Below are 25,931 nucleotides of genomic sequence, written 5' to 3'. Positions count from 1 at the left end.
TGAATAAACAAGAAAAAATATATTTCTTGGCACTAGAAGGTTGCTTGTTCTAAACAAGGCCTGTAAATTGGTACAGATATTGTTTAATCTTCAAGAATTTTAAGAACCTTCCTTTTCAGTGGATTTTGCAGAGCTGGAGTTGAACTTCAGAGATCACTTAGGCCCCTCCCGCCATTTTTTAAAAAAGAAACATTTAAAGAGACCTCACAGCTGTTAAACACTCGGTTTTGAAACTTTCTGGCAGGCATTGGTGCATCAGAGCTTGTGACTCTGCACCCCTTCACATAATCCCCCACATTACATTGCCAAATATGGGTGACAATCAGTGCATTGATGAAAACTTATGCTTTGATATTTCTGATTGACTGTGCAAATTCTTGTAAAAGTACTTTATTAGATGAGTTATAACTAGAATTACTAAGTTTAGAATTCCTGCTAAGCACAATCACTGGCCCTAACAAAGGTGATTTTTCAGTTTTATGATTGAGAGCTTACATTGCTAGCTGTTATCACTGCTGTTGGATGTCCAGAGATCCCCTTGAAGGAACACCAGCTTTTAAGCTAAAAGCGGAAAGAACTGTAGATGCTGTAAATCAGGAACAAAAAGAAAGTTGCTGGAGAAGCTCAGCAGGTCTGGCAGCATATGTTCTAAGGAAGTGTCACCGGACCCGAAACGCTAACTCTTTCTTTTATTTTCCCCTCACACATGCTGCCAGACCTGCTGAGCTTCTCCAGCAGCTTTGTTTTTGTTCCAGCTTTTAAGCAGCTGTTGTAAGAAGGGAAATTTTATCTACAGCAGTCAGTAGGTATTTCTGGGCAGCTTTCTTTGACCTCAGCGTGAGTGCCATTGCCTTGCTGCTGACTATAAGATCAGCCCAGCAATAATCCAGAATACAAACATACTAAAAGCTTGTCTCAAACGATCACAATCCAGGAAGCACTCCAATTGTCCACCTTCCCTTCCATATCATACACAGTCCAGGAAATGCAGATACACAAATATATTCCGACAGTTAAAGCAGTTAGGTTGGCATGCATTCATCAACAATATGCTGGAATCTGTTATTAAAGAAGTCCTAATGATGCACCTGGAAAAATCGTATCATTGGACAAAGCCAACATAGTTTTAATAAGGGAAAACTGTGACAAATCTAGTGACACACAGTATTTCAAATTATAATTAGTTGGTTAGACAAAGTAACACCAAGATATAACATACGGGGACTTCCAAAAGGCATTCATAAAGGTGCCAAACAATAGGTCAATGTGCACAAGAAGATCACGTGTCGAGAGTTAATCTGCATGGATACAGGGTTGGAACTGGATAAGAAAGAAAGAATAGAGATAATCTGTGCATTTTCAAATTTGCAGCCTAAAACTAGTGGTCTGCTGTAGATATCCTGTTTGTTGGCAGCTAGTTGCAATGTTCATCGATGACTTAAACCAATGAGACAGAAAGAAATGCAACTGAATTTGCTGATATTGCAAAGCTGGTGGGAAGGCACAGTGTGAAAAGGACACCAAGAAGGTTCAAAGTAATATGGACAGTTTAAGTGAGTGATTGACGGAGTATAATGAGGGGAAGAATGACATTATTGACTTTGGTAGTGAATGTAAGAAAAGAAGAATAATTTGAATAAATATTGAACTGTGTAAATCTGATTCAAAGGAACTTAAAATATGCAGCTTTCTAAGTGAAGATAGTGTCGTTACATCTAAAGTAGTCCTCTTTGTAGATCATGGATATGATTGCTCATTTTCTGGAATCTATCCAATTTATATTCGCTTACATCGGAAAAGGAAACAGTGCGTATTATAATGGCACTGACAGTTTTAAAGAGCTTTCCAAAATGCTAAAGGCCAGTACATCTCCTGGATTTGATGGGTTGCATCCTAGAACTTTAAAAGAAGCAGCTATACGGATAGTGGATGAACTGGTAATCTTCCAAGAATCTTTGGATTCTGGAAAAGTCCCGTAGGACTGGAAAAATGCCAATGCATTTCTCTGATTCAAAAAAGAAGAGAGTCAAAAATACAGGTAACTACAGACCAGTTTGTTTTACATCTGTCAGTAGAAAAATGTTAGAGACCATTATAAGGATGTATTGGCACAGCATTTGGAAATAAACAATAAAGTTGACATAAAACACAGTTTCTTGAATAGGAAATCATGCCTGACAACTTTATTAAAATTCTTTGAGGAGGTAGCACGCAGAATAGATAAAGGGGACCCAGCAGGTGATAATAATATAATAAATGCCAGAACCCTTACGAGCGTTGATATGCAAAAGAATCTGAGAGTATAGAAGGTGGCCACACTTGCCTTCATGGGCTGGGGCACTAAACATGGTAGCAAGTTATGTTACGGCTGTATAAAGCTTTACTTAGGCCACATTTGGAATATTGCGTGCAGTTCTGATCTCCATGTTACCAAAAGGAAGTGGATGCTTTGGAGATGGTGCAGAGGATGTTTACTAGGATATTACCTGAGCAGGAGGGTTTTTAGTAATAAACAGAGGTTAGATAAACTCAGAGATAATGGGAACTGCAGATGCTGGAGAATTCCAAGACAACAAAATGTGAGGCTGGATGAACACAGCAGGCCAAGCAGCATCTCAGGAGCACAAAAGCTGACGTTTCGGGCCTAGATCCTTCATCAGAGAGGGGGATGGGGCGAGGGAACTGGAATAAATAGGGAGAGAGGGGGAGGCGGACCGAAGATGGAGAGTAAAGAAGATAGGTGGATAGAGTATAGGTGGGGAGGTAGGGAGGGGATAGGTCAGTCCAGGGAAGACGGACAGGTCAAGGAGGTGGGATGAGGTTAGTAGGTAGCTGGGGGTGCGGCTGGTGTGGGAGGAAGGGATGGGTGAGAGGAAGAACCGGTTAGGGAGGCAGAGACAGGTTGGACTGGTTTTGGGATGCAGTGGGTGGGGGGGAAGAGCTGGGCTGGTTGTGTGGTGCAGTGGGGGGAGGGGACGAACTGGGCTGGTTTAGGGATGCAGTTGGGGAAGGGGAGATTTTGAAACTGGTGAAGTCCACATTGATACCATATGGCTGCAGGGTTCCCAGGCGGAATATGAGTTGCTGTTCCTGCAACCTTCGGGTGGCATCATTGTGGCACTGCAGGAGGCCCATGATGGACATGTCATCTGGAGAATGGGAGGGGGAGTGGAAATGGTTTGCGACTGGGAGGTGCAGTTGTTTGTTGCGAACTGAGCGGAGGTGTCCTGCAAAGCGGTCCCCAAGCCTCCGCTTGGTTTCCCCAATGTAGAGGAAGCCGCACCGGGTACAGTGGATGCAGTATACCACATTGGCAGATGTGCAGGTGAACCTCTGCTTAATGTGGAATGTCATCTTGGGGCCTGGGATGGGGGTGAGGGAGGAGGTGTGGGGACAAGTGTAGCATTTCCTGCGGTTGCAGGGGAAGGTGCCGGGTGTGGTGGGGTTGGAGGGCAGTGTGGAGCGAACAAGGGAGTCACGGAGAGAGTGGTCTCTCCGGAAAGCAGACAGGGGTGGGGATGGAAAAATGTCTTGGGTGGTGGGGTCGGATTGTAAATGGGAAGTGTCGGAGGATGATGCGTTGTATCCGGAGGTTGGTAGGGTGGTGTGTGAGAACAAGGGGGATCCTCTTGGGGCGGTTGTGGCGGGGGCGGGGTGTGAGGGATGTGTTGCGGGAAATACGGGAGACGCAGTCAAGGGCGTTCTCGATCACTGTGGGGGGAAAGTTGCGGTCCTTAAAGAACTTGGACATCTGGGATGTGCGGGAGTGGAATGTCTTATCGTGGGAGCAGATGCGGCGGAGGCGGAGGAATTGGGAATAGGGGATGGAATTTTTGCAGGAGGGTGGGTGCCTGCCCTGGTCGACCCATCGTCTCAGCCTGCTCCTGCCCCACCGAACTCATCTCCACCTATCTGGACTCCATTTTCTCCCCTTTGGTCCAGGAACTCCCCATCTACGTCCGTGACACCACCCACGCCCTCCACCTCCTCCAGGACTTCCAATTCCCTGGCCCCCAACACCTCATATTCACCATGGACGTCCAGTCCCTGTACACCTGCATTCCGAATGGAGATGGCCTCAAGGCACTCCGCTTCTTCCTGTCCCGTAGGCCCGACCAGTCCCCTTCCACCGACACTCTCATCAGCCTAGCTGAACTCGTCCTCACACTCAACAACTTCTCTTTTGACTCCTCCCACTTCCTACAGACTAAGGGGGTGGCCATGGGCACCCGCATGGGCCCCAGCTATGCCTGCCTCTTTGTAGGTTACGTGGAACAGTCCCTCTTCCGCACCTACACAGGCCCAAACCCCACCTCTTCCTCCGGTACATTGATGACTGTATCGGCGCCGCCTCTTGCTCCCCAGAGGAGCTTGAGCAGTTCATCCACTTCACCAACACCTTTCACCCCAACCTTCAGTTCACCTGGGCCATCTCCAGCACATCCCTCACCTTCCTGGACCTCTCAGTCTCCATCTCAGGCAACCAGCTTGTAACTGATGTCCATTTCAAGCCCACCGACTCCCACAGCTACCTAGAATACACCTCCTCCCACCCACCCTCCTGCAAAAATTCCATCCCCTATTCCCAATTCCTCCGCCTCCGCCGCATCTGCTCCCACGATAAGACATTCCACTCCCACACATCCCAGATGTCCAAGTTCTTTAAGGACCGCAACTTTCCCCCCACAGTGATCGAGAACGCCCTTGACCGCGTCTCCCGTATTTCCCGCAACACATCCCTCACACCCCACCCCCGCCACAACCGCCCCAAGAGGATCCCCCTCGTTCTCACACACCACACTACCAACCTCCGGATACAACGCATCATCCTCCAACACTTCCGCCATTTACAATCCGACCCCACCACCCAAGACATTTTTCCATCCCCACCCCTGTCTGCTTTCCGGAGAGACCACTCTCTCCGTGACTCCCTTGTTCGCTCCACACTGCCCTCCAACCCCACCACACCCGGCACCTTCCCCTGCAACCGCAGGAAATGCTACACTTGTCCCCACACCTCCTCCCTCACCCCTATCCCAGGCCCCAAGATGACATTCCACATTAAGCAGAGGTTCACCTGCACATCTGCCAATGTGGTATACTGCATCCACTGTACCCGGTGCGGCTTCCTCTACATTGGGGAAACCAAGCGGAGGCTTGGGGACCGCTTTGCAGGACACCTCCGCTCAGTTCGCAACAAACAACTGCACCTCCCAGTCGCAAACCATTTCCACTCCCCCTCCCATTCTCCAGATGACATGTCCATCATGGGCCTCCTGCACTGCCACAATGATGCCACCCGAAGGTTGCAGGAACAGCAACTCATATTCCGCCTGGGAACCCTGCAGCCATATGGTATCAATGTGGACTTCACCAGTTTCAAAATCTCCCCTTCCCCTACTGCATCCCTAAACCAGCCCAGTTCGTCCCCTCCCCCCACTGCACCACACAACCAGCCCAGCTCTTCCGCCCCACCCACTGCATCCCAAAACCAGTCCAACCTGTCTCTGCCTCCCTAACCGGTTCTTCCTCTCACCCATCCCTTCCTCCCACACCAGCCGCACCCCCAGCTACCTACTAACCTCATCCCACCTCCTTGACCTGTCCGTCTTCCCTGGACTGACCTATCCCCTCCCTACCTCCCCACCTATACTCTCTCCACCTATCTTCTTTACTCTCCATCTTCGGTCCGCCTCCCCTCTCTCCCTATTTATTCCAGTTCCCTCTCCCCATCCCCCTCTCTGATGAAGGGTCTAGGCCCGAAACGTCAGCTTTTGTGCTCCTGAGATGCTGCTTGGCCTGCTGTGTTCATCCAGCCTCACATTTTGTTGTGTTAGATAAACTCGGATTGTTTACAGGAGAAAGACAAAGGTTGAGGGGGTGACCTGATAGAAGTCTACAAAATAATGACAACAACATAGGGTGAATACCCTGAGGCTTTTCCCAGGGTGGAAATGTCAACTACAAGAAAGCACAGATTCAAGCTGGGGGTGTGGGGGTGGGGAATGTTTAGGGGAGAAATGTGGAAAAACTTTTTCACAAAGTGGTTGGTGGGTCCTGGAACGCACCACCACTGGAGGCGGTGGAAACATGCATGTTGATAGGCATTTGAACGTGAGGGAACTGAGGAACAGAGTAATAAGTAGTAGGTCTTTCTAAGGACTGGGAATTGGTGCAAGCTTGGTGGGCTCAAGGGCCTGCTCCTGTGCTGTATTGTATTGTGTAAATATTTGGATTTTCAAGTGGTGTTTGATAAACTTCCTCATATGGGACTACTTAATGAGATAAAAGCCCTTGGTATTGGGATTAGTATATTAGCATGGACAGAGGATTGGATAACTATTAGAAGCCAGGGAGTTGGGACAAAGGCAACATTTTCAGGATGGCAACCTGTAACTGATGGTGTGCTGCAGGAGTCAGTGCTGGAGCCACAGTTATTTACAATGTATACTAATGACTTGGAAAACAGAAGTGACTATACTATTGTTAAGTTTGCAAATGACATGCAAAGTACGTTGAAGGACAGTGCTGCAGAACACACAGAGTCTACAGGCTAAAATGGGAAAAACTGGGCAGATGGAATTTGTGGGAAAATATAAGTTTATGTACTTGGCAAGAAGAATAGAAGAGCTTAATATCATTTCAACAGGCAACTCTTTAGAAATCTGTAGCATGGTGGGCGGGGGGTGGATTTGGGATTCCATATGCATGAATCACAAAAATCTATTATCTAAGTTTAGCAGGTAATAGGGAAAGCTGCTGAATTATTGACTTTATTTAAAGGGAATGGAGTGTAAACATGCATAAGCCTCACTAAACTATACATGATTCTAGTCAGACCATCCTGGAACAGTTTTGGGCCTCTTATCATAGGAGCGATATACTGGCATTGGGGGCAGTTCAGAGAAGGTATGCATGGTTGATCCTGGGTATGGAGGGATTTACTTATGTGAATAGGTTGGGCCTGTACTTATGGCAGTTTAGAAGAATGAAAGAAGAACTTGTTGAAACAGTAGGTTTATTGGGGGCTTGACAATTAGAAATGGAGAGGTTGTTTCCTTTCATGGAAGACTGTGTCCTCAGTTGAGACAAATGTACAGCTAGATGAACGCGGCATTCTCAGAATGAAGGGCTGTTCTTAAGACAGAGTTGAGGATGAATTCTTTTCAATTGGAGGGTAATGAATCTGTGGGGTTCTTTACAGTGGAGAACTTGGAGGTTGAGTTATTAAATATATTCAAGGCTGAGATCGACAGATTTCTAATCATTAAGGGAATGAAGTGTTATAGAAATAAGGAAGGAAAGTACAGTTGAGTCAGTACGGGAGTGGTTAGCACTGCTGCCTCACAGGGCCAGGAAATCTGGTTCAGTTGCACCCTCGGGCGACTCACTGTGTGGAGTTTGCACATTCTCCCCGTGTCAGTGTGGGTTTCCTCCAGGTGCTTCAGTTTCTTCCCACTTTCCAAAAATGTGTAGGCTAGTTGGATTGACCATGCTAAATTGCCCACAGTGTCAGGGGATGTGTAAATTAGGTGCATTTTAGGGGGATGTGTCTGGGTGCAATGCTCTGAGGGTCAGTGTGGACTTGCAAAGGGTCTGTTTCCACAGTGTAGAGGTTCTTTGATTCACGAGACAAGATGCCTAAAACACAGGGTGATGCGCCTGGGTGGGATGCTCTGAGGGTTGGTGTGCATTTGTTGGGCTGAAGGAACTGTTTGCACACTGTAGGGATCCTGTGATTATCAGATCAGCCATGATTGTATTGAATAGTGGACTATACTCGCTGGGTCGAATGACTAGTTCTGCTTCAGTGTCTTCCGTCATTTTCCTTACATTCACTCTTGACATGTGAGCATTGCTGGCACTTATTGTCCGTCCCCACGTGCCCTTGAGAATGTGGTTTGGAGCTGCCTTCACGAGCAGTATTGTCAATGTGGTTTCGCTCAGAGTTTTTAGGAAAGGGATTCCAGGGTTTTAACTTAGGTGATGAAGTTCCAAGTCTGATCCGCATGCATGTTCTAAAGCTGGTTTGGAGTTCAGTTGGGGTACAATCTAGTGAAAGAAAGCAGTTACAAACACTACCCTCTGCCTTTGAGAGAATCCTTCTGGGAAGTCCAGTGTGTGACCTGAAAAAGTGATTCAGCAGTTCTGCTCAAAATCCACTGATGGAGTTACTGTCAACAACTTTTTGTGACTTCCCTTCAATAAACTGTATTTGAAAGTACTATTGACAGCCCCCAATGATTAGAGACACGCATATTTGTGTCTCAGAATGCCAACTAAAACCCACCGAGAACAGCTCATACCTTATCCTGTTTTCCTCCGCAAGCTAACAATTATTGGCCAAAATATTTATTTTCCCAAGGCGAACCACAGCAGAGAAAATCTTTTTCTATTCATTACCTGGTCTGAGTGTATATTTATATGAGCTGCTGTTCAAATGGGTAAATTTTCAAACTTTAACATTTTGACTTTGAACACTTGTATTTTTCAACTTTGCATTTCTGCTGAATAGTGATTTATGATGAAAGCTGTATTTAATTTTGTATTTTTTTAAGGAAAACGGCTTAATGGATCTTTTTATTCTCCAGTTAGTACTGGTAATGTATGTAATTAGCTAGACTGGTAACTTGAATTTGTGATGTGACTAGTGAAGCAGTAGGACTCAAGACACAGGCAATGTACTCCCCCCAACCTCTGTCATAATGCAATCAGTGACCCACTTCCATTTCTTTGCTGGTGAGCAAGAGTAGACTGATGAGGTGATAATTGGCTGAGTTTGTTTTGCTTTTTGCGGGCAAGTCATACCTGGGAAATTTTCCATATTACAGGCCAGTATTGTACCTGACCTAGGGCAGCTTGGCAAGTGGTGTTGCTATTTCTGGAGCGCAAATTTTCAGTGCATTGTCAGAAATTGTCAGAGCAATGGTTCAGTGGTCACCATTAAATTAGCTTTTAATTCCAGCTATTTATTATAGAATTTAAATTCCACCATTTGCCATGAATGAACCTTTGTCCTTAGAAGATTAGCTTAGGCCTTTGGAGTAGATTGGGTCTAAAACTACCATTTTAAACCTAAATAAAGACAGCCATGTGAGCACGAAAGCTGAGATAAATGAAGTGAACTGTCATACTCGGCTAGCGGATAGATCATAGACACCATAGTGAACATTGAAAGGAATATTTCAGAATGTAATAAGTATTTTAACAATTTCAAGTAAAAAAATCTAAATGGGGGACCCAACATCTGTTATCAACTAAGAAGTTAGGGCAAATAGCAAATATAAGGATTAAACATATAACTGTGCAAAGCATTATTGGTCAGAGTATAAGGAATAGGAAAAATGACTAAAATCTTAATCAGAAAGAAAAGAATTGAATATTAGAGAAAGCTAGCAAAGAATGAAAAAATGGATAGTAAAATTGTCAACAGATATTTACAAAAGTTATGTGTAAGTAAAATGAGTGGTCATCTGGAGTATGAGAATGGGGAGTAATAGAGAATAAAGAGAGGGAGGATAAAACAAAGAAATATTTTTCTTCACTCCAGAGAATATAACATATTCTAATAAAAGCTGTAAACAAAAAAGTTAAAAAAAGAGACTTAATGAAATTACAAATATGAGAGAAGGGTTACTAAGCAAACTGGTGGAGATATGGACTGATAAACCTCTGGGTCCAGATGGATTTTGTTAGAGTCTTGAAAGAAGTGGCTAATGAGGTAGTAGACATGTTTATGCTATCTTTCCAAACTTCCCTTGATTCAGAAAAGGTTCCATCGAACTGGAAAATAGCAAGAAGGGAGGAAGGTACTATAAGCCAGTTAGTTTAACATCTATCATGGGGACAATTGATCATTAAAAGGATTATAGCTGCATGCCTAGAAAACCTCAAGATAATTGGGAAAAGTCAGAATGGTTTCATCAAAGGGAAATCGGGTTAAGCTAATTTATTGCAGTTCTTTGAAGAAATAACGTGTTGTGGTATAGGGGAACTTGTAGCCATACTCTTATTTCCAGATTTCCAGAAGGCAATTGATAAGAAACCATATCAAAGGTCAATGTGGATAATGAAAGTCATGTTAGCATGGATAGAAATGTGGCTAACTGGCAGAAAACAGAGACCATGCATAAGTGACTGGAGCTTTTAATTTTTTTACATTTTACATCCATAGCTTATTGAAAGGAAGTGAAGGCATGGAAGCTAAATTCACAGACAATGCAAAGATAGGTAGAAAAGTATGCCATGAGGATGACGTATGAAGGTTGTACTCAGAAAGAGATAGGTTGAGTGAGTGGGCAAAAATCTGATGGAAAGAGTATAATAAATGAAAATGTGAAATTGTACATTTTCGCAGGAAGAATGAAAAAGCAGAGTATCACTTAAATGCAAATGGGATTTAAGTGTCCTAATGCATGAGTAACTAAAGAATAATGTGCAGGTGCAGAATGTAATCAGGAAAGCTAATGTGATGAGAGGAATTTAACATAAAAGGAAAGGTGTTATGCGACAGTTGAGCAGAACATTGGTGAGATGATATCTCAATTACCATCTGCAGTTTTGTTCTTTTTTATTTAAGAAAGATTGTAAATGTATTGGGGAATCAAAGGTTATGGGGAAAGGGCAGGATAGTGTACTTGAGAAATGTTGGATAAGCCATGATCCTACTTTAATTGCAGAAGAAGGTCCAAGGGGCTATTTCTCATAGTCATTATGATCATAGAATAGAATCCCAACTGTGTGGAAACAGGCCCTTCAGCCCATCAAGTCTACACTGACCATCAGAGCTTCCCACCCAGCTCCATTCCCCTAGAACACTATGGGCAATTTAGCATGGCCAGTCCACCTAACCTGCACATTTTTGGACTGTGGGAGGAAACCCACGCAGACACTGAAAGAATGTGCAAACTCCACATAGTCACCCAAGCGTGGAAATGAACCTGGGACTCTCATGCTGTGAAGCAGCAGTGCTAACCACTGAGCCACCATGCCACCCTAAAGAGACAGTTCAGAGGAGCTTTACTAGATTAATAGCCAGAACAAGTAAGTTGTCTTATGAGGATAGGCTGGACAGAGTGGGCTTGTTTCTTCTGGAGTTTAGCAAAGTGAGGGGTAACTTGAGTGAAGTGAATCAGAATGGTTTTGACAAGGTGGATCCATTTGTGGGTCTGTCCAGAACTAGGAGGGACTGATTTACAGAGATAATAGGAACTGCAGATGCTGAAGAATCCGAGATAACAAAGTGTGGAGCTGGATGAACACAGCAAGCCAAGCAGCATCTTAGGAGCACAAAAGCTGATGTTTCGGGCCTAGATCCTTCATCAGAAAAAGATGCTCCTAAGATGCTGCTGGGACTGATTTACAATTAGGATTACCATTTTAAGACAGAGGTGAGGTCAGGTTTTTCTTCCCTTAGGGTTGTGCAGCCTTGAAACATTCTACCTCAGAAGCTGGCAGAGATGAGGTTATAAATTATTTCTAAGCCAAAATTGGAAATATGTAAATTAAAACAAAAACAGATTGGCAGTGGAGGCTTGAGGGGCCAAATGGTCTACCTCTCCTAGTTCATAAACTACTCTACCACTGAAAAGGATTTAAAGAAAATCATTTTTGAAAATATTACACATTATTAAAACACCAATATTCAAAATTTTATTTTTTAAATTGTGTCAACTTGTTTTCTTACCAGCTTGAAGATGGTTAAGCTCATTTTCCAGTCTAATCCTCACACGTGACTAATGTAACACTAATCAGTTCACTATGTCAGGGTGAGTGGCTTGTTTGATGACTGAAATGCAGTGTTTACACATGACAGCGTCATAACTGGGGCTGAAGTTAAAATTCAATGGCTATATCTTCTATCCCAATACATAAATGATCATACGCCATAACCAGTTATTATAGTTTATCTTAGAAAATTAGAGAAGTAAATTTCCTCTGCAAGCATGCACCATATTAGGCAAACTGATAAGTTATTTTTAATATTAATATTTTGTAAGCTAATTTTCTATTTCAGTTAGCACAGGCAGTTTTGAAATGTAGATGGATTCTACTACAGTAACCCAATTGTGAATACTGGATGAGAATTTGTAACCTTGAACTATGAAAGTAGATTCAGTGCCAATTAATATTGTGATCTTTAAGACTCCCTCCTCCACAATCTAAACTGAATTAAAACCTCACGGCTTATTTGATACGAATACAATAACCAATTTTGAGAAAGCAAGTTTCTGCAAACAGCAATGAGATGAAGACCAGGTAATCGGACCAGAAGTTCAAAGGAACAGTTTGGTGTAAGAACATGGGACATGCTGTCAGTGCCTTCTTTAAATAAAATGTCATGCTGCTATTAACATCCAGCTGAATAGACGTGGTCTTAGTTTAGAATCATATCCAACATGTTGTACTCCCCCCTTGCTACACTGAAGTGTTTTAACTTATATACTGAATCCACTGACTTTTTTTAATTTGAAGTGAGAATGTTGCTCACTGGCGTGAGCCATCTCCAGCAGTTTATACTTTCTGATACGGCAATCCTTATGTTATCCCTTTTAACGTAAGAAGTTGGAAGGGGATATCATGGTATTGAGGAATCCATTAGACATTTAGCACAGCAAACGATTATATACAAACATTACTTTCACAGACAGAAATGTCTGGGTTAACTTTAAGCTGTTAGATTATACATGCCTTAAGTAACCTAAGGCAAGGTGTTGTATAAGACCTTCATTCGGGTCATTTGCTATGAAGGAGTAATGATGTCATGGACCTGTCTCTTAAAGTTACACTTACATAAGATGAGACATAACACAGCACACAACTAAACTCAAAAGGTTCCACTGAATATGTCACATAATAGAAGGTCAATTTTGAATTTGAAAAATCTCCATGGAATGTACTTTGATTGCCCAAAAAGGTTTCAAGAATAAAGATTCTGCCAATAAAAAATCTTGCCTATCCTTGTTTTTATAGCCACTATTGTTTTTTTTGCTGAACATACTTTAAACCCCTTGTCCATTTTGTTTAAAAAGTATTATTTGGTTTGCATCCAAAAACAAAAGCTGGTTAATGCAAGTTAAACTGCTCAATTTTATGTATAGAGTGATACTAGCACAATCAGATACCACTATGAATCATTGTTTCTGTTTCTGAAAGAATCTTGTTTTTCCAGTTCTATAGTGCTGTGTCAGAACCCATTCCTTATTACACCTTATAATGTTATGCAGTACAGAAAATTACTGGAACTGTACATGTGATCCTATTATTACAAGTGACGACATATCAAAAAGTACCATTAACTAAAATGTCTTTAAGATGGTTGAAGAGCGTGAAAAATGCTCTATAAATGCAAGCACTTCTTTTCCTTTTTGGATCAATAGATCATTGAATTTTTGTTTAAATCCAGGTCGTGCTGGGAACATAAAGCAGGTTTCTCAGCTTTTGTAGAGAGGACAGTTAAGATTTCAGGTCTCTCCTGACAAGACAGGAAAGTATAGATGAATAGTTTAAAGAGGAACAGTAAAAGGAACACACACACGTGTCGCATTTTATGTATTCCCACCAATTTCTGCTTTTCTTTCTGATGTCCAGTAGTTTATTTATATTAGTTTTTTTACTGTACCATTAGTTCTGAAATTCGACATCAACCCTTGGATTTTCCACCAAATATTGCAGGTTCAAATGTGACGAGGCTGCAGAGTGAACGTAGTGAAGGATTAAGTTTTTCACTTTGATAGGAAAAATGGAGTATTTTTGAACAGTGAGACACCTGAATAGTGAGAATGTTTGCATTCTGAGAGACCCTGCTGCACATGAAAGGCAGTAAGTTAACATGCAGATAAACCAAGTGGTTAGGAGGTTATGTGGCATGTCAGCTTTTCTTAGGATGGGATTGGAGTATAAAAAATGTAATTACACAGCCGGCTCATTCTTTTCTATATTCTTTAATGTGTTATGAGCTTTGCTAGCAAGACCAGCATTTGTAATTACAATTGGTTGGTCTGTAAGACGGGGTTGCATTGGATTCATCAGCTCTGGATGGAGAAGTATCCCTGGTCTCCCAGTGACCATTCAGAGTATCTGGCCCTTGAACTAAAACACATGCTGCACATGTGACATTGAATGATGGTGCGCAGCAACATGCTCACCTCCTTGACTAATCACTGCTAACAAACTTGACAGGCTTTGTATCTGCGCTAAAAGTTAAGAAAAGATAGTAATGCTGTGAGTATTCAACTATGCACAAAGTGGTGAGGAAACAAGCTAAACAGCCTGGGGTGTGCTCTGTTGTAATTCATCAGTTGGATGCCAGTTCCTGTTTTTTTTAAAAAAATGGCCTGGCAGTAACATTGCAATGTAAGCTGATGATGCCGTCCAAGGTATTGAAGTTGTGGACTGTATTCTAAGTGAGTCAGAGATATGGCATGATGATATAATGGCACTGGTGTGTGTTGATGCCATCCTTAATGGATGAAGGATGTAGGAGGTCAGTAGCCATGGACCAAGCCCTAAAATGTTGGGGAATGCTGGCCAAGGTGAAGGCCTGGAGGAGCAAGCAGGTAGCTAGGGCCAAGAGTTATCTGCTCAGACTTTCAGATCAGAGGTTCTTGCTGTCTAGTTTCTCTCCGTGACTAGGAAAATGGTAAATCACCTGTAACTGAGGTGAGATTAAGCAGTAATTATATAGTCGTACATATCATGGGGTTGTCTTGTCGTTCACTTCTTGACCTTGAGAATGTTATTTTTCCCATTTCGCCATACTTTACAACTGACTCATAATTGGTCATGTTGTTCAAGGACTGGGAACATTCCACCTATCATGTCTGATACTAGAAGAGTGCAAAGTGGACACAAGTTAGGCTTAACAGAATGGTTCCAGGCCTGAATGTCTTTAGTTACACGAACAGATTGGAAAAACCTTGGGTGCTCCCCTTTGGAAGAAAAATGAAGGCCTTGATAGTTGTGTTCAAAATCATTTAAGAGACTGTGGAGCGAGCAAATGGAGAGAATGTTTCCGCTTAGACAATAGGTGCTGGAGTAGACCATTTGGCCCTTTGAGCCAGCACCACCATTCATTATGATCATGGCTGATCATCCACAATTATCCTGTTCCTGCCTGATCCCCATAACCCTTGATTCCACTACCTTTAAGAGCTCTATCCATCTCTTTCTTGAAAGTATCCAGAGAGTTGGCCTCCACTGCCTTCTGGGACAGAGCATTCCATATATCCACCACTCTCTGGGTGAAGACGTTTTTCCTCAACTCTATTCTAAATGGCCTACCTCTTATTTTTAAACTGTGTCCTCTGGTTCTGGACTCACCCCTCAGCGGAAACATGCTTCCTGCCTCCAGACTGTCCAATCCCTTAATAATCTTATACACCTCAATCAGATCCCCTCTCATCCTTCTAAACTCCAGCGTATACAAGCCCAGTCGCTCCAATCTTTCAACATATGATAGTCCCGCCATTCCGGAAATTGACCTCGTGATCCTACGCTGCACTCCCTCAATAGCAAGAATGTCCTTCCTCAAATTTGGAGACCAAAACTGCACACAATACTCCAGGTGTGGTCTCACCAGGGCCCTGTACAGCTGCAGAAGGACCTCTTTGCTCCTATACTCAATTCCTCTTGTTATGAAGGCCAGCATGCTATTAGCTTTCTTCATGCCTGCTGTACCTGCATGCTTGCTTTCATTGACTGATGCACAAGAACACCTAGATCTCATTATGCTTCCCCTTTACCTAACTTGACTCCATAATCTGCCTTCCTGTTCTTGCCACCAAAGTGTATAACCGCACATTTATCCACATTAAACTGCATCTGCCATGCATCCGTCCACTCACCTAGCCTGTCCAAGTCACCCTGTTTTCTCATAACATCCTCCTCACATTTCACACTGCCACCCAACTTTGTGTCATCAGCAAATTTGCTGATATTACTTCTAATGCCTTCGTCTGTATCATTAATATATATCGTAAACAGCTACGGTCCCAGCACCGAACCTTGTGGTACCCCACTGGTCACTGCCTGCCATTCCAAAAGGGAGCCGTTTATCACTACTCTTTGCTTCCTGTCAGCCAGCCAATTTTCAATCCAACTCAGTATTTTGCCCCCAATACCATGTGCCCTAATTTTGTTCACCAATCTCCGATGCGGGACTTTATCAAAGGCTTTCTGAACGTCCAGGTACTACATCCACTGGTTCTCCCTAATCCATCTTCATAGATACATCCTCAAAAAATTGCAGAAGATTAGTCAAGCACGATTTCCCCTTCGTAAATCCATGCTGACTCTGACCTATTCTGTTACTGCTATCCAAATGAGTCGTAATTTCATCTTTTATAATTGATCCCAGCATCTTTCCCACCGCCGACGTCAGGCTAACTGGTCTGTAATTTCCTGTTTTCTGTCTCCCTCCTTTCTTGAAAAGTGGGACAACATTTGCCACCTTCCAATCCGCAGGAACTGATCCTGAATCTATAGAACCTTGGAAAATAATTACCAACGCGTCACAATTTCTAGAGCCACCTCCCTAACTCCCCTGGGAGGCAGACCATCAGATCCCAGGGACTTATCGGCCTTCAGACCTAACAGTCTATCCAACACCATTTCCTGCTTAATAGAAATACCCTTCAGTTCGTCCATTACCCTAGGTCCTTCAGCCACTACTGCATCTGGGAGATTGCTTGTGTCTTCCCTGGTGAAGACAGATCCAAAGTACCTATTCAACTCATCTGCCATTTCTTTGTTCCCCATAATAAATTCACCCGTTTCTGACTTCAAGGGCCCAATTTTAGTCATAACCATTTTTTTTCTTTTCACATACCTAAAAAAGCTTTTACTATCCTCCTTTACATTTTTGGCCAGTTTTCCTTCATAGCTGATTTTTTCTCTGTGTATTGCCTTTTTAGTTATCCGCTGTTGCTCTTTAAAAGCTTCCCAGTCCTCCAGGTTCCCACTCATCTTTGCTATGTTATACCTCTTCTCTTTTATCTTTATACAGTCCTTAACCTCCCTCGTCAGCCACGGCTGCCCCTACCTCCCCTTAGGTTCTTTCTTCCTCTTTGGAATGAACTGATCCTGCACCTTCTGCATTATATCCAGAAATACCTGCCATTGTTGTCCCACTGCCATCCCTGCTAGGGTACTGTACCACTGAACTTTGGCCAGCTCCTCCCTTATAGCTCCATAGTTAGTTTTAAAATGATTGACAAAGGAAACAAAGGGGACATGAGAAAAGCCTTTATCACCTAACATGTACTGCAGATCTGGAATGCACTGTTGGAAAGAATTATGGAGGCACCTTCAAATGTGGCTTTCAACAGAGAATTGGAAAAGCAGCTGAATGGAAGAAAAAAATTGTAAGGCTTTGCGGAAAGGGGCGGGGGACTGTGATTGGTGAAATTGCTCTTTTTGCAAGCTGCGCAGACACAATGAGCTGCATGCCCTCATTCTGCATTGTAACCATTTTAAAATTTCGCTTCATTTCCTCTTTTTTGTACTTTTGCAAATAGTCAGTTAAGTAGGTATGTCAACATGTCTCACCAGAAATGTTTCCTGTTCCGCTTATAACAGTTTTAAGAAAATGTAAGCCTTACATGCATTTTGTGTTGCACATCCAGAAATACCAATGCTTAAGTAGAATATAAAACAGACCATTGAAATTTGCAGTGTACGCCTCATGTCAAGTACACTTATGAAGAAAACTGTTAACAATAGGGACCAAGGGTGTTCTCTCAGAGCAATTTGGAGCTTGCTGGAGCTCTAACTTCTCAGAATCCCTTCTTTGCTGCACTGCAGTAGCTGCTGGAACCTCCAACCTGGATAAAGGATAAGTTAGAAGGTAACAACCTCGCTGTGACATTGAAAAATCGGGAGCAGGTTATGCAATGTTTTCATAATCATTTAAGTTGTGTTTAATGATACTTTAAACAAGAAAAATATTGATGGATTTTTATAATTTCTCAAATAATTTAAGGAAGTACCAAAAGTATATCACTGATTCTTGTCAATAACTATGCAAATTATTACAAGCTTATATAAAATTAGTGCTCAGTCAACATAAAAGTATCAAAACCATGACCACACAGATGAATGAGTTATTAATGTATGAAATTAAAATAGCATTTCCAAATTCTTGTTCTGCCACTGATGTCGTTTTTTAGGTAACTGTTGGAGTGGCACTAAGATGATTCACTGGCGTAAATTTACTGTTTAAAATTTTAAAAACTGCAATTAAAGTATATTTGAGAATTGAAAATTGGACACAGAGTTCTATTTCTTCATTTTTGCGCAGCTGGTGAAATGTGGTGACGTTTTCTTTGATGTAATTATTGGACTGAAAATTCAGACCAGCAGAAGTAGAACAAACTGATGGAGCAGTGGCGATTTTGGAAGAAAGATGTATCTGCAAAATATTCTATGATCCTAATTATTTATGCATGTTTGTATTGGAAAATAGCCTCAGCCCTTGTTAATGGCCATTTGATAGGATCCAGTGTATTGAGCTAAAGTGATTTAACGTAATCTGCAAAAATACCATGTTTCCTCCTTGTTAACCATGCAAACCAAAACACAGTCAGTGTTATGAAACAGTATGGCCACGTTTTGTGACAGCATTAGGATACAAAAGAAGAGCAGCAATTAGTACACATATAAACTTTTTTTTTAGCTGAAAATGCTAAACATCTTTGGCTTCTGCAGAACATGTGTCTCCAGCTATCAGCTAGAAACTCTCAGTATAACCAAAAATGCAGCTTATTGTAGCATCGGAACAGATTCATTTTGTAAGTATCAAATGACGAGGCAGTTCCTTGGCAGTGAAGCTAAGTGTCACAAAGCCACAGTGGATAGTGCAAATTGCTGTTGCTTGTCAGGATGGAGAGGTTGGAGGTTACTGGTACTGACAGAAGATTAAGCAGCGGAATGTTAAAGATTGAAGAGTGTCAATAACGAAAGAAAACAGTGGTTATTTATTGCAGAAGTTAAAGAGAAATCATAGAATTAAACTTCAGAAAGAACTTTCTCAACAAAATTTGCAACATTTGAAATAGTCTTGTGTTTTGTGTGGTGAAGACTGACATGTTTGACTCGTTTAAGAAATAGATGTTACTGTAAGAACGAATAAAAGCAAAATGAGCTCAGGTGGCCGGAATGGATTCTAGCCGTTGATGCTGTGATTAAACAAAATCGGAAATTGCTAGTGAAACTCATCAGATCTGGCAGCATCTGTTGGAAGAAAGCAAACATTTTGAGGCCAGTAACATTTAATCAGAAATCTATGATTAAAACAGTTCAGATCGCTATTGGCCACCTCTTAACGATCAGGTTTCTTCATTGGGTTTCCCATCTTGCCATCCAAAGGAAGACTAGGGAATGCATACCCCTGATACTGCCTTCCTCATAACCATTTAAACTCACAGTGGGATTCTTTCTTGGGAACTGTGCTCTATCTGATTGATCAGCAGCTCTCTAATCTCAGCAGTATCAGAACCTGCAGTGAGTAGTCTGCAGCATCTAAGTCCCAGAGTCCAGGTCCAGGCAAGAGTGTGGCTCTCAGACCTTGGTGGGAAGGTGTTACCCATCAGGGTGCTGGGCAGAGGGAGTGTTGGTGGACGAGCTGATAAGTGACACTCATGTGAGATCAATCTTGTGACGATGTGCCAGACATTAAAAACACAGGCTATTGATAGACGTGCCCGACCTACCCCATTCCATTCCTTCCCGTGGCCTAAACAGAGTCACTTTTTGCCCCTCACAGCTGCTGAATTCTCCCTCTGCCCTGAAAATGAAGCTTGATGGGAATCAGGCCTGAAGTGCTCAATGACCTATTCAAGGGCCTCAGCTGGTGGGAGAGTCTGGTCCTCAGCCAACAATTACACAGTGGTTGCATCCCTGGCACAAGCACCAACCTTAGCAGCCCATTGTACAGCCGGACAAACACTGTTGATAGAAGCTGTCTGTACTGTTCCTGATATTTGTCTCAGACGTGACAGAATTTGGAGGCCTCCTTAGCCAGCAGGGAGCTGGAGGTACTGCAGGATGGGGTGGTACAGTCACAGAGAATTAACTTTCCCCAGGACAGAATGGAGGCTACAAGACTAGACCATGCCCACTGGTCCAAGGCTCGCTCCCAATGAGTGTGGTCTCAGCCTTCTGGAGGAATCCCCAGCACTGTGGGAACAAGATCAATGATCTGCTCCACTCGCCTAGCATCAGTGCCACCGTCTTCTGTTGGATACCTCACACTCTCACTCTCTCTCTGCTACTCAACCCACTTCCCATGGCTAATGCTCTACTGCCTTCACTATTGTTTGCCACAGCTTTGCTCACTTGCTGTCACCGATCACCACTCCTGAATACCACTCACTCTAGTTGCTCAGTACGCCTCCTCAACTGCACAACAGCTGAGCTACCTTCTAACATCTCCCCTAATAACTGCCTCTCTCTAATTCCAGGACAATAACAGCCCACAATAGGGCAGAAAGAGTCAAGACAAGTCGTGCAGTGCACAATATTCAGCTCCTCTCTCCTTATTTGGGGACCATCCTGACTCTGATGGCCCCAAGCAGCTGATTGATTGTGTACAAGCACCTAGGCTGGTATTGGAGGCTGTCCCTGATCGAAAGAAATCCCCATGACTTGACAGAGGATGCTTCCCTGTTTTGTGTCTGTGCTAAACAGTGTGGCAATATGACAATACAACAATACACTGACCCTGGTATCTCTGGCTGACAGGACAAAGCACAAATAAGCAAGGCAAGGCAGAGATGCTGCCCAGATAGTGCTCAGTCACTCAGACCCTATGAAACCAAGCTAACAGGCTGCAGATACAGCCTGGTTCAGTCCATTAGCGGGGTACTTGTTCCTGAGTACACACTGTTCTTGCTGCAACATTACAATGATAGTTGCTGATGCAGTCCAAGACACAGCTTTGAAGTGCAGAGGCATCCTGTAAGTTGATCAGAGATGTACCATGAGAGTTCTTTGAGGCTGGTACATGCAGATGGCAATGTCCATGGATGTGGAGTGCACCTGGCTGGTACCTGTAAAGCACTCCCTGATATGTTGGTGCCCAGTGTTCAACATGAAGATCCTTTGGTAGACACAGTGAACTGAAGTCGCCAGGTACCCATTCTGACTTCCATTTCAAGAATTCCCCTCTTCTGGCTTGTTTAGCTTTTTTTTTAAGATAAGAAGCTGAACATTAATGAGGTGAGCTGTATCATCAATAAGCTGTTTCACAAGTTGTAATCCTCCTTAACTGACAACTCACTGCTGCCAAGGGAGAAATAGATCTAGTCCCTTGCCAAATGCATAAAAGATGCAACGTGTTGCTCCTAAAGTTGAGTTAGGCCTTGCGGGACATGTCACATGATTCTGCCACATAGCTTACGTCATTCAGGTACCCATAAGAATCCATCCTGTATTTCCACAACTTAAATGGAAATACTTGAAGCAAGATGCCGAATATTTTATCTCAGTGCATTCCGCAAATTATAAAGGTTTCTTAATAGCAACCTAGTTCTATAATTTCACGTTTGTAAATGTTTGAAAGAACATATCTTGACAAGTTTATTCAATTCTAACATAATGATAATGCAACCTAAGGATAGCAACATAATACAACTTTTTTTATTTGAGAGCACTTTTCAGAAGCATGATGTGTTAGTGTGCTATGAAATGTGATTCAGCATCCTTGTTCACAAGGACTTGATTTTAGTCACTTTCCTGCAAGATTTGGAGCTTTATGAATTGGTTCATTGAAAAATAGGCGTGCTTGTAAAAATGTGTGTCCAGACAGTAAGTAAACAAATTAGAATTTGGTGGGTTGCATAATGATGAGGACCAAATGTTGCTACTTATGAAGTCCCATTGGGCTGCACCCAATGTCCCAAACCAGTGAGGCACCAGCACGTCTGCATTCATGCAGTCACTACTGTTGTATAATCAAAATATTTATTGGCATCCAAGGACAATGTTACACATATTGATTTCTGCATTGAACCATTTTGGAATATCTGTTTTCTTTCCGAACAATATGTCAACTTTTCCTGCTCTCACCCAACAATGTGGTGGGTCTAGAAAATTTATATGCAAGCTAGTTCAGCACATTTTACAGGCCACAAATATTTGGACAGAATAATGCTAGGCCCACAAAAAGTTTCCTTCTAAGGTCAGACACATTCAGGTGTGCTATCATAGTCGACATTGCCAAGGCATAAAATCGCCTTTTGCTTCTGTGATCGCTCAGCTGAGTGGAATGATTTTGAACTGAGCTGTAACATTTTTGAGTTCAAGGCTGGCTATAAAGTAGCTGGGAAATTGGAAAACAAAAGTGCAGAACTGAATTCTGTTTGCCTTTCTGACCACTTTTATAAATTCAGTGATGACCTTGGATAGATACAAACTGTCCGTAGCTCAGCAGATTTACATGTGTCTGTGGTGAATCGAACATAGAGGCGTATTGCATTTATGTTTCATTCTGTCACGATCTCAATGTTAGGTTGGTGAATCAACTGCGTTTGGTTAAATATTGTAAAAAGTAGTGGATTATGTTGAACTGTGATCATGAATCAGTGATAAGTGCAGTGCAGTGATTGATTCAGCTCACAGGTGTGTCTGTTCGGAGTTGCTTGTATCACTCACTGTTTACATTGGTTTGCTAATCGGAGCTCTCTGCAGCAGTCCCGGTTTGGCTCCACCCTTGGCTGCGAAGTGCTTTTGCCATTACTTAGTACAGCAGACTGGAGAGAGTAGACGATGATTACTGCAGCTCCTTCTAACATCTGCTGAATGCGGTGATTCAGTGTCCGTGTTTACCTGTCATGAGAACAGCCAAAGAAGCATGAGAGCTGGCAGTGAGTGCTGTACCTGCCAGTGCTGTATTAAAAGGATCCTGGCAAAGTGTCATTGCTGCTGTTGGAACTGTAGAGGTCAGTTTCTTAGATTTAATTTTCTGTGAAAAGTAATGAGAGCTGTGACTGTTCAAGAACTGAGCAACTTTTTCCAAAGTAAACTCACATCTTAGTTTATCTGGAAATGTAATAGACTATTTGTCAAATGTCTTTAAGCTGAAGAAAAAAAATCTTCTGGTGATTTTATACTTAACAAACTTTTTGTATAGTACATGGGGTTGTTTTGCGCTAGAACTGTATAACAAAAAACATAACTTTTAAATACTTAATGCACATTATGCTCAAAAATCCTACTGAATTGATGAAGATTTTGAATAGCATTTCACGTGATAAATCCCTTATAAAGGATGTTTCTATATTTCAAACCTTGCATGACCTATAAAGAAATTATTTGGACATAAAATGTTTCCTATGTATTGGTGAGAGCTGTTCCTATGTATAACGTGGAGTGAATACTGGCTTTAAAAGCCTCTGGATTTATGAAGGTTTAAAACATAATGTACATTTTGAAATTCCTTTCTTTTTTAAGATTTGTTTAATCTATTATAGCAGGAAGTTTCAAGATAAATTCCCTATGCAGCATTGTTGTACTTTCTGAATTGGTTGCATTTTGAATTACTTGAGCATGGTAACAAGATAGGTAAACTGTGTTCTTACTGACTAACTTCCCCATGGGAGGAGCTGGAATGTAAGAGAGCATCCCAGCAATGCCTATAGAGAGTCATTTAACTTGAAGTGTCTTCCACAATTGGGTGTTCACATAACCTGAAACCACGTTGTTTTAAGTATCAACATGACCTGTGAACATTTCTTTCCGTTGTCAGGACAACATCAAAAGTATGAGCGGACTTTTTTTAAAACAGTTGCAGACCTGTGGCCCTTGCCTAATTATCTGGATTCATTCTGCGTTCCATGTTTGAGTTAAACAGGAATATTAGCTAAGGGAGTTACTTTGTTGTTCAGTATCAGATTAGCACCAACTTTACGTTGCAGCTTTTCAGGCAAAGTTTGGATTATTGCCTTCACTTGAGGCATTTTACTTTGACATGAAGATTCCCTGGATCCTTGTAACTCGCCCATCACAGAAATTAATTATATAATTAAACATCTATTATTTCCAATATACATTGTATGTAAATATGAAACTTGTTGCTGGTCCATATTTTAAAATCGTTCCATGGCCTCACTGATCTGTGTGTGTGTCAAACAGCCTCCTGCCCCTCTTCATTCAGGCCTCTTGTTCATCCCCTATTTCTATCCCTATGCCATTGATGTCTCTGCCTCTGGCTGCGTCCTTGAGGATCCTTCTGGTGGTCCACTAGTCAGTCTAAAACACACGTCACCACAGCTGAGACCATATGAGGAAATAAGCCAGACCACTCATGTGACAGCACGCAACTAGATCAGCATCCATGTCCATGGCACCAGTTGTCTGTCATAAGCATGAGCAACAGCTACATAAGTAAGATTAAGATTAATATTACAACATACAACTGCAAGGTTGGATTTTCAACAGTTGGGCTGAAAACAAGACCACTTAGCTGAACGTGAAGTCTGATATGAGACTGAAGCTTTCTGGTTTGGATCAAGACATCACTTCAGTGGTGTCCCATCAAATGCAGGACCCTTCTTCCCATTAATTTTGTTGAGTTTTTTTTTAAGTGGTGACAAGCAAACATGGATAGGTCAATACAGTGTGGAGCTGAAGGAACCCAGCAGGCCAGGCAGCATCAGAGGAGCTGAAGTTTTGGGCCTGAACCTGCTGTGTTCTTCAAGCTCCACACTGTATTAATTCTAACTCCAGCATCAGCAGTTCTTGGTATCTCAAACATGGATGGGTATACCAGTAGATGCTCCACGGAATCTTTTGCCTCAGCCAAGTAGTCCACAGAAAAAAACTGAGTTCCCCTGCTTTAGTTGGCTTGTCCAGAATTCCAACTAAATCTTTTTATCTCTCCACCCCACTTTCTTCTTGTAAAATGCTCTTTAAATCACCCCATGTTAGTTCAGTTTTTCAGTTACCAGTACGAATATCTCATTTTGTAGCTTGGTATCAAATGTTGTTTGATAATACTCATGAAGTGCCTACGGACATTTTACTGAACCAGTCAGTATCCCCTGTATATGTGAAAATTGTTGTTGGGGCTATGGACTTCCCTGGAATCCTGCGCACAGAACGGGAAATTAATTTGGTATCATGAGCACAAGCATCCGAGAGTTGACAGAACAATGGCTTAAATTAGTACCAGCTTACTTAGCAGGTGTGATCTATTATTTTGTGACTATATGAAGTTTGATTGAATCCTCACCTTGGGAGATGCCTTTCTTTTTGTTCTCTGTTTCAATGCCAATGCAGCTCTGAATCAAAACCCAGTCAGCCTTTTCCTGCAAAAGATCCTGCAGCACTATTTTGAAGAACAGGAAAAATATCCCTGGTGTTCAACCAATATTTATCCCTCAGTTAAGATTACAAATATGATCTGATCATTACCGCATTGCTATTGTGAGAGTTTACATAACTTTTTAGCTACCACATTTCCTACTTTACAACTGTAGTTATGTTTTGAAAGGTGCTTGATTGTCTTTCAAGCAGCTTAGGGCATTGAACAACAGCGAATGAATAAAGATAACACAGTGTGGAGCTGGAGGAGCACAGCAGGCCAGGCAGCATTAAAGGAGCAGGAAAGTTGACGTTTCAGGTCGGGACCCTTCTTCAGACACCAATTCTGAAGAAGGGTCCCAACCCGAAATGTCAACTTTCCTGCTCCTCCATTGCTGCCTGACCTGCTGTACTCCTCCAGCTCCACACTGTGTTATCTCTGACTCCAGCATCAGCAGTTCTTACTATCTCTGAGTGAATGAATAAATGCAAGTCTTTCTTTTTTAATAGAGTTTAAAATGAATTGAATTTCTTGACGATTTTCTTCCATCTTTTTTAAAATCTTTCCTCTTGTACCCTGATTAAATGCTGCTCTTGCTCTCAAAACACTGGTCACTGTGAGTAACAGGAGC

At 42.3% G+C, this 25,931-nt stretch overlaps 1 protein-coding gene and 1 long non-coding RNA gene across 3 annotated transcripts in view; one reads left to right on the top strand and one right to left on the bottom strand.

Moving 5' to 3' along the window:
* Window positions 1–25,931, top strand: part of kalrna (kalirin RhoGEF kinase a) — a 693,809-nt gene that overhangs the window by 521,042 nt on the left and 146,836 nt on the right. Inside the window, exon 1 of one of the 2 annotated variants that reach the window (XM_059647273.1) lies at window positions 22,641–22,937. The exons of the other annotated variant lie outside the window; for it this stretch is intronic. Coding sequence (XP_059503256.1) covers window positions 22,850–22,937 — 88 coding nt within the window. The 5' untranslated portion in view covers window positions 22,641–22,849. Of the gene's footprint in view, window positions 1–22,640; window positions 22,938–25,931 lie in introns of those variants that run through there. 2 annotated transcript variants of the gene reach the window in all.
* LOC132209821 (uncharacterized) overlaps window positions 21,994–25,931 on the bottom strand; it is a 122,046-nt gene continuing 118,108 nt past the window's right edge. Inside the window, exon 6 of the long non-coding RNA XR_009445952.1 lies at window positions 21,994–22,824. This is a non-coding gene — a long non-coding RNA (uncharacterized LOC132209821). The remainder of the gene's footprint in view (window positions 22,825–25,931) is intronic.

Source organism: Stegostoma tigrinum, chromosome 7 (genome assembly GCF_030684315.1).
Source record: "Stegostoma tigrinum isolate sSteTig4 chromosome 7, sSteTig4.hap1, whole genome shotgun sequence".
NCBI classification, from domain to species: Eukaryota; Metazoa; Chordata; class Chondrichthyes; order Orectolobiformes; family Stegostomatidae; genus Stegostoma; species Stegostoma tigrinum.
This window is presented reverse-complemented; position numbering and strand designations above follow the sequence as displayed.